Source organism: Prorops nasuta, unplaced genomic scaffold (assembly GCF_024137725.1).
Source record: "Prorops nasuta isolate Cenicafe-Biocafe unplaced genomic scaffold, Cenicafe_Pnas_1.2 PNAS00024, whole genome shotgun sequence".
Lineage (NCBI taxonomy): Eukaryota > Metazoa > Arthropoda > Insecta > Hymenoptera > Bethylidae > Prorops > Prorops nasuta.
This window is the reverse complement of record NW_027116821.1, coordinates 1,788,552-1,796,402: the sequence shown is the minus strand read 5'-3', so window position 1 is coordinate 1,796,402 and position 7,851 is coordinate 1,788,552. Positions and strand designations below refer to the sequence as shown.

At 35.3% G+C, this 7,851-nt stretch overlaps 1 protein-coding gene across 1 annotated transcript; it reads right to left on the bottom strand.

Annotated features, from left to right (window-relative positions):
- Positions 1–3,466: 3,466 nt before the first annotated feature.
- On the bottom strand, positions 3,467–7,534 carry LOC136781822 (uncharacterized). Its single transcript, XM_066740824.1, has 5 exons — positions 7,360–7,534; positions 6,289–7,144; positions 5,580–6,175; positions 4,588–5,465; positions 3,467–4,477 (listed from the first exon to the last, which is right to left on the bottom strand). Exons 1-5 carry the CDS (start codon positions 7,532–7,534, stop codon positions 3,467–3,469), a joined length of 3,516 nt encoding a protein of 1,171 aa, XP_066596921.1.
- Positions 7,535–7,851: the final 317 nt, after the last annotated feature.

Below are 7,851 nucleotides of genomic sequence, written 5' to 3'. Positions count from 1 at the left end.
TGTATACCATTAATATGTTCATTATTTACAGATTCAGACGATTCTGCCACTGCAATGTCTTCTGAAGAATTGACTACAAAATAAAATAAAGTATATGTTCTACATATGTTACAAACCACATTTTACTCAAGATATAATATATAAGTTTAATGTATACCATTAATATGTTCGTTATTTACAGATTCAGATGATCCTGCCACTGCAATGTCTTCTGAAGTATTTACTACAAAATAAAATAAAATGTATGTTCTACATATGCTATAAACCACCTTTTACTCAAGGTATAATATATAAGTTTAATGTATACCATTAATATGTTCGTTATTTACAAATCCAGATGATCCTTCCACAAAAATGTCTTGAAAAGTATTTGAGAAAGAATAAAATTATACATCAATTAAATGAATATTGAGATAAGCTTCTTAATATACTGCAATATTTAAATGAATTAATCTTTCTTACCATCCTCTCTTTGACGAATAACAGAATATATTGAGGGGACTGCTTCATCCTTTAAATATCTTTTGCCACTATGAGCAGTATAAGGGGTTTTAAAGTCATCGTTAGTGAAATGTCTGCAGCATAACCTTAGTGAACTCATGTCGTCAGTATATATATTTAAATTACAGAATCTTGCCCATATCTTGCGTATCAAGAAGTTTGTAGGAAATCTAACAATTAATAATTAAACATAAACATAATTACTGTATTTTCAATATATACAGATATTAATAACAAACTTAAAATGCTTCTTACTGATGTAATGTAATATTTCCTCGTTGTCTTTTCCTTTTGCATAAATAGCACGATAAGACCATTTTTTACTATATTTTATGAAATATTTACATTTAAGGCATTGATGTCTGTTTAGCCTGATAACCATTGATATGAGTTAGATAAATGAATTTTCTTGTTAAATAACCTATATTGATACAATTTTAAAGGGTTTTTTCTCATTGGTTATGAAGTAAGACATGCGCATAATGCTACAAGTAATTTCGATTTCTATCCTTGTCTGTTTGACCGCATTATTTTAACAACCCGCCATATAGGAGTATTACATATATGCTCCTTCCCTCTATCCTTCATGTGTAGAACATACTGTGGACGTTTACGATCGTGATCCGATCCAGATCACGATCCAAACTAACCGCAGGAATGCAACGTCGAAAAAGAAATTACTAGATGGATCAGAGGCAAGGTTGCCAAGTGTAGTACTTTCGGTACTACCAGTAGTGGGATTCTGTAACTCTTAACGACAACTTTCGGTATCGTTAAGTCCAGTTACCGACAGAAATCGCTAAGTGCGATTCTGTAACTCAGAGTCAGCGATGATTGTCGCTTGTAATGTCGGTACTGTCGGTAACCTACCGAATCCTACCGAATAAACGTACCTTTCCTTTTTAAGAAAACTCTCAGTTCAATCTTAGTTAAGCGACGGAGTTACGAACAATTGAAGTTAATATAAATTGTACTAAACCGAATCATTTAGCTGAGAATTGATATTTCATTGAGTTTTTTATTGAAAGGAAAACTAATAATATCGTTGTAACTTAACAACGACCGAGATAGATGTCGCTAGAGGTTCAGCGGTACTAATATAAAATTTATCCGACGAATAACTTTAATAAACCTTTGCTTTTCCTTGCACGCATTCCACCAAAAACTCACAATGCTCGTAATAAATAATATATACCACATCAACTATTATATTGTGAGTGTTTTTGGCCTCAAGTGGGTCAAACCCCTTAACGACAGCTGTCGGTATCGCTAACTACCGACAGTTATCGCTTGCGCTAACGAATGAGCGATTCTGTAACTTTAGCTTTACGACAATAGTCGGTGCAACTCATATTTGTACGATAACGATAAAATTCGTTAAGGTTCTAGGGAAGCTAGTAATATTGGTGTATTAATACCAACCGAAATAGGAATTTTTGTGTTACTTGACTATATCATTTTTGACTATAGCAATTCTTACTATAGCAAAATTATCATATTTTATTTAAAAGAAGTATTAAAACGTAAGTATATTTTAATTAAAATAAGTATTAAAAATTAATGTTTTAACATTTTTTTGAGTTAGACAATGTACAGTTAGTGCCTGTGTGCTATAGTTAAATAATACAATTAATTCTATATTTTAGAGAAAACCTCTGCATATATATATATATATATATTTATTTTTAAATATAAAAATTGGAAAAATATTAAATTTTATTTCCTACGATTTTTACTGTAAGCCTTAATTTATAAAGAAAATTTATTGTAAGTACTTTTTTGTGATTTCTAAATATTAATTTAAGAAATATTTGTGACATTTATTATATTTACTTTCTCGGCAAACATCTACCGACGCCTATCACGGTCGTCGTTAAGTTAACGATAGAATTCGGTAGCGACCGCCATTTTTAACACCAATTATCGAAAACTTTGTGTTACAGAATCGCTCTTAGCGATATCTCTCGGTAACTCGATTCAATTACCGAAAGTTGTCGATAACTAGTTACTGAATCCATATAGACGGAAGTTACAGAATCGCTCTTTTCGTTACTGCAAGCGACAACTATCGGTAGTTAGCGATTCCGACAATCATCGCTGGGAACTAAGTTACAGAATCCCAGCACAGAGATGAAACGGGAGATTGCTCATGCGAGGTCCCGAGGCAATCCCTACCGGTAGGCGGCGCTGGTGTTGGCAAACGCGTGTCTCAGGAGTGCTGATACCTACTGGTCGGCGGAAATACGTCAGAGGGTAGAGACTGTAGAGGGACCGCAATATAGATATTTCTAATTACTAATTGGAAGATCGAACGAGCTTCGCGAAGCGAAGCGAAGTTCGATCGAGATTATATGATAGCCTCGTACGAGAAGATTACAATGTAGTATCATCCTGTCCCGCTAGATGTCGCAACAATTCAGAGTAAAACTTAAGCCTAAAGATTCCTCTCTAGGTACTCCCTACCCTAAGCACCTCCGTTTCCTTCCGGTATCCTCACATTTTAGCGCCACAACTACCTACATTTTTTTTTTTTTTTTTTTTTTTTTGGCACTACAACTCCCGAGCATAAAAGGGGTTTTGGGATTAAATCATTAGGGTGGGATTGTAATCTTCTCGTACGAGGCTATCATATAATCTCGATCGAACGAGCTTCGCTTCGCTTCGCTTCGCGAAGCTCGTTCGATCTTCCAATTATATTTCTAGCCTCGTACTTCGAGATTACAATGTAGATGTTAAGAGATCTAAGTAAAAACAAAAACAAAAAAAAAAAATTTTTGGTTACCATCTTTATTATTATCCCTATCAATTCTCCTATCAACTACTAATAGTTAAACAAGTCTTACGAGGAAAAAACTGGTTATAATCTTCGAAACATAACACAAATAAAAATTACAAAACGCATATAATCCAAATTTCACTAAAAATAAAATAATTCCCCTTTTCTGCACAAGTAAATGCAACATTCTCAAGATAATAAAGCTGAAACAAAATTTGCTGTATCCCCCGATGATCTAATCGGTCTATTATAAAAAGTTTGAAACGCTCGCGAGTTCTCCGACCAACCTGCTGATCTACGGATCGATTCTATATCCACTCCTCTACTATACGCTGCTGATGTAGCAGCATGTCTAGTTGAGTGTGCTTTAAATATGGAAGTGTCTATTCCACAAATCTCTAATGTATCTTTTAACCATCTGCTAAGGGTCTGTGAAGATGCCCCCTTAAATGGTCTCTTAATAGTAATAAACAAAGTCTCTATATTTTCTCTAAATTGACTCGTCCTGTTTAAATATTCAGACAATGTTCTCGCTGCACATAAATTAGAGTCCTCTTGAAAAAAGGGTAGTAGCAATAACGGTTGAGCCCTGCCTGGCCCGGACGTCTTCAAAAATTCTGGTACTGTAATAACTATATCCCTGGGATTTATTTTAATATTTTTAATTTTTATCGCCGCAAACGTTTGAACTCTATGACCGGAAGCCAGTGCTAATAACATTAATGTTTTCCGAGTCAAGGTCAATAACGAAAGATCCTCTAACGGCCCCATACCTCGTAATTCATCCAATACTTTAGAAACATCCCAAATGAAATTATATCTTGGTCTACTAGGCCTTAATCTAAACACACCCTTCATAAACTTATTAATCCACTTATTTTCACCTAACTTAAAACCCGAAATAAAGGAAATTGCTGCTCGATGTGTATTCAATATACCGAATGAAACTCCTTTGTCAAACTCTTCCGTGAAGAAGTTTAATACGTTCGCTATGGACGGCTTAAATGGATTCACTCTAACCTTTTCACAAAAAAGTTTCCACAACCTTAAACTGGAATTATATTGTTTCTGAGTTCCCGAAGATAAGGCTGCTAATAAAATCTGTATCGTGTCTTCCTGAAGCGTGTTCTCTACAAATGCTTGCCTGAGACCCTCGCTGCAATTAACGACAGTTTCCCTGATAATGGATGTATCATCCTTCTGAAAGGAGATAAAAGCATAAATTCATCTGGACCCCATATTTCAAACCTTTCATACAGTAACAAAAATATTGGGTACCAATTTTGTCCGGGCCAATTCGGCAAAATCACAATTCCTTCTGCTCTATCTGCTATAATTTTCATTAATGTTCTCAACACCATGGAAAATGGGGGAAATGCATAAAAGTATATATTCCCCCAAGAGATTGTAAACGCGTCTATAGCTACTGCATTTTTCTCTCTGTGCCAAGTACAGAACTTGTCACATTTCGCGTTTTTACTCGATGCAAACAAGTCCAATTCCGGTTGACCAAACAATTCTACTAGTCTTTTAAAATATATTTCTGCCAACTCCCATTCTGTATCCCAATTTTTGATTCTGGATAATTTATCTGCGTGTACATTCTCCTTTGATGGGATATATGAAGCGAACAGATTAATATTATGTTTCTCCGCTACGCACCAAATTTCACGAGCTAACTCGCTAAGATTCTTAAATCTTATACCACCTGCTTTGTTTATGTAAGACACCGCAGTAGTGTTGTCTACACGTAGTAATACATTCTTAGAATTTAATAACGGCAGAAACGATAAAAGAGCTTTGTAAATCGCCAATAATTCAAGATAATTTATGTGTCTAGACCTTTCTTCTTCTGACCAAAACCCGTGAATCCTATTTTCTTTAAGAACTGCTCCCCAACCAGAATTAGAAGCATCCGTAAATATCTCGCAATCAAAATTGTCATTCCTTAAAGAGTTCATTGATTTTTCAATCTTATGTTCCCACCAAAGCAGGTCTTCACGCACCTGTGCTGATAGGCCCATTTTTTCGTCATAATTCCCCCCATTCCTTGTTAATTCTAAAAATCTTAACCTCTCCAGGGTTTTGATATGAATCCAAGCGTATTTTACCGCTCTGCTGGCAGCCACTAAATTTCCAATTAAGTGGGCGAACTCTCTAATACAACATTCCTCCTTCTTCCTAAATTCTGTAACTAAATTCTTAATATATTCTTTTTTCTTTTAGGGTAGTTCAATAATTAAATTTTCTGAGTCTAACATAAATCCCAAAAATTTACATCTTCTCGAAGGACATATAATACTTTTTTCGTAATTAATTAGAAATCCTAATGATTCTAAAAAACCAATTGTTTCCTGAATATTATTCTTGCAAGAAGCCTCATCTTTTCCTAAACACAAAATGTCGTCCAGATATACCACTGATAAAAAACCTCTCTCCCTCAACGAAGCCACTACTGGTTTCATCAATTTAGTGAAAATGAATGGTGCGGAGCACAATCCAAATGGTAAACAAACAAATTCGTACAAGACCCCTTCAAATTTGAATCTTAAATATCTTCTTGACTTTTTATGTATAGGGATTAAAAAATAAGCATCTTTCAAGTCTATAAGGCCCATAGCACAATCCTCTGATATTAATCTCAACGCTGTTCTAATATCTTCCATCTTGAAATGATTTACCTTGATGAATTTGTTTAGTCGTTTTAAATTAAGAATAAAACGCTTGTCGCCATTTGACTTAGTAATCAGAAAATAGTTAGATAAGAATTGACCTTTTTGAGGCTTACACTTTTCTATCGCACCCTTTTTTATTAAATCATCAATTGCTAATCTAAACTCCTCAGTTTCCGCAATTGATCTTAAGGGTTCTATAAACTCTTCGTTCCCCACTATTTGACTACAAAATTCGATACTATATCCTTCAACGCAATTCAAAACAAAAGGGTCTGAAGTCAAACTTCTCCAAGTATCATAAAAGTATTTCAGTCTTCCCGAACTTACTTCTAAAACGGTTTGTAGCGACCTCTCTGGCTGCTGTTGCCCCTGTTTGGATATCTCCCTTGTGTTCTTCGTGTATAGGGTTGATTCCGATCCTGAGCTTTGTCTTGTCTCCAACCCATCTGGTAGTTGCTCGTCCTCAACCCAGATGGGCCTCTCCAGTTTAAATGATTCCTAGGGCTTCCTTGTAAAGGCTTCTTAAACCAGGGTTTCCTCACCATAGTCTGTGATAACTTCTCTATTGCATTAGTTTCTTTTACATTATCTGCGAAATTGGCCCCAAATAACCAAGCGTCTGATTTCTTATCTCCTAATAAAGCTCTTAAATTCTTATTCAATCCAGGAATTATAAAGACTTTTCTAGCCTTAGCCAACTCGAAATGGAGATTAGTCAGCAACTTTCCTGCATCGCCTAACCTCTGCAGTAACGCTAATTTATCTAACTGCCCTTCATCTCTCAATAAAAGTGAAATGACTCCACCTAAAGACGACAATGCTGACCCAATCGCGTTCTGCTGATCACAAAAATAATTGTCCCTTCTTAAAACTGCCTCCCTCATTAAAGTCACTATCTCCCTATTTAGTTTCGGGGCTTCAAAGGGGACTAGCCTTTCATATTTGGTTAATAAGTCTGCTTTTTCAGATTTTGGAATGCCCGATTCCACCCAAAATTTCCATCTCTTTTCTAAAGAAGGATGCAAATCCATTCCTATTGCCCCTGAGGATGTAGGGTCTTTGCCCAGAATTTTTAAAATATCCTCATCCAGGCAATCAAAATCCAAATTTTTAGGCATTATGGGCTCAGGCAAATTTGAATCCATTTCAGTTAAAAATACTGGTTCGTTTTCTTTATCATCTACCAAGATATCTAAACAAAGGTTGAATTACAGTTTAATTAGTTAGTCATATTGCCACATTCGATATTATCCTTCTGATTTGTCTAGACACCCGTTCTAGCACATCAGTTATAATTTCTTTCTGACTTGTCTAGACACTCGTTCTAGCACATCAGATATTATTTCTTTCTGACTTGTCTAGACACTCGTTCTAGCACATCAGCTTTTTAAATAAAATGCTCTTTACCTAAATCGTTATGTGTTTCAATATTAGATATGGGCTCTTCTGGCACTGCCACCATTGCATCTTTAAATTCATCTGAATTTTCCATTCTCGCAATTCTCTTCTTTAATCTCACATATCTTTCCAGCAACTTTGTATCTTCATCTAAAATTTCACTCGAATCCCTCTTTCTGGACATTATAATTACCATAAATAATTTTCCATGCGACCATCTCAGCGCAACAAAATGAAGTGAGGATACCGGAAGGAAACGGAGGTGCTTAGGGTAGGGAGTACCTAGAGAGGAATCTTTAGGCTTAAGTTTTACTCTGAATTGTTGCGACATCTAGCGGGACAGGATGATACTACATTGTAATCTCGAAGTACGAGGCTAGAAATATAATTTCAAAATCTTCAAAATACATAATGCATGGTCCGTGAGCCAAGACAAATGTTAGTATTATTGTATCGTACATACATACCGCAAGTTATAAAGTAATATAAAGAAATAAAGTG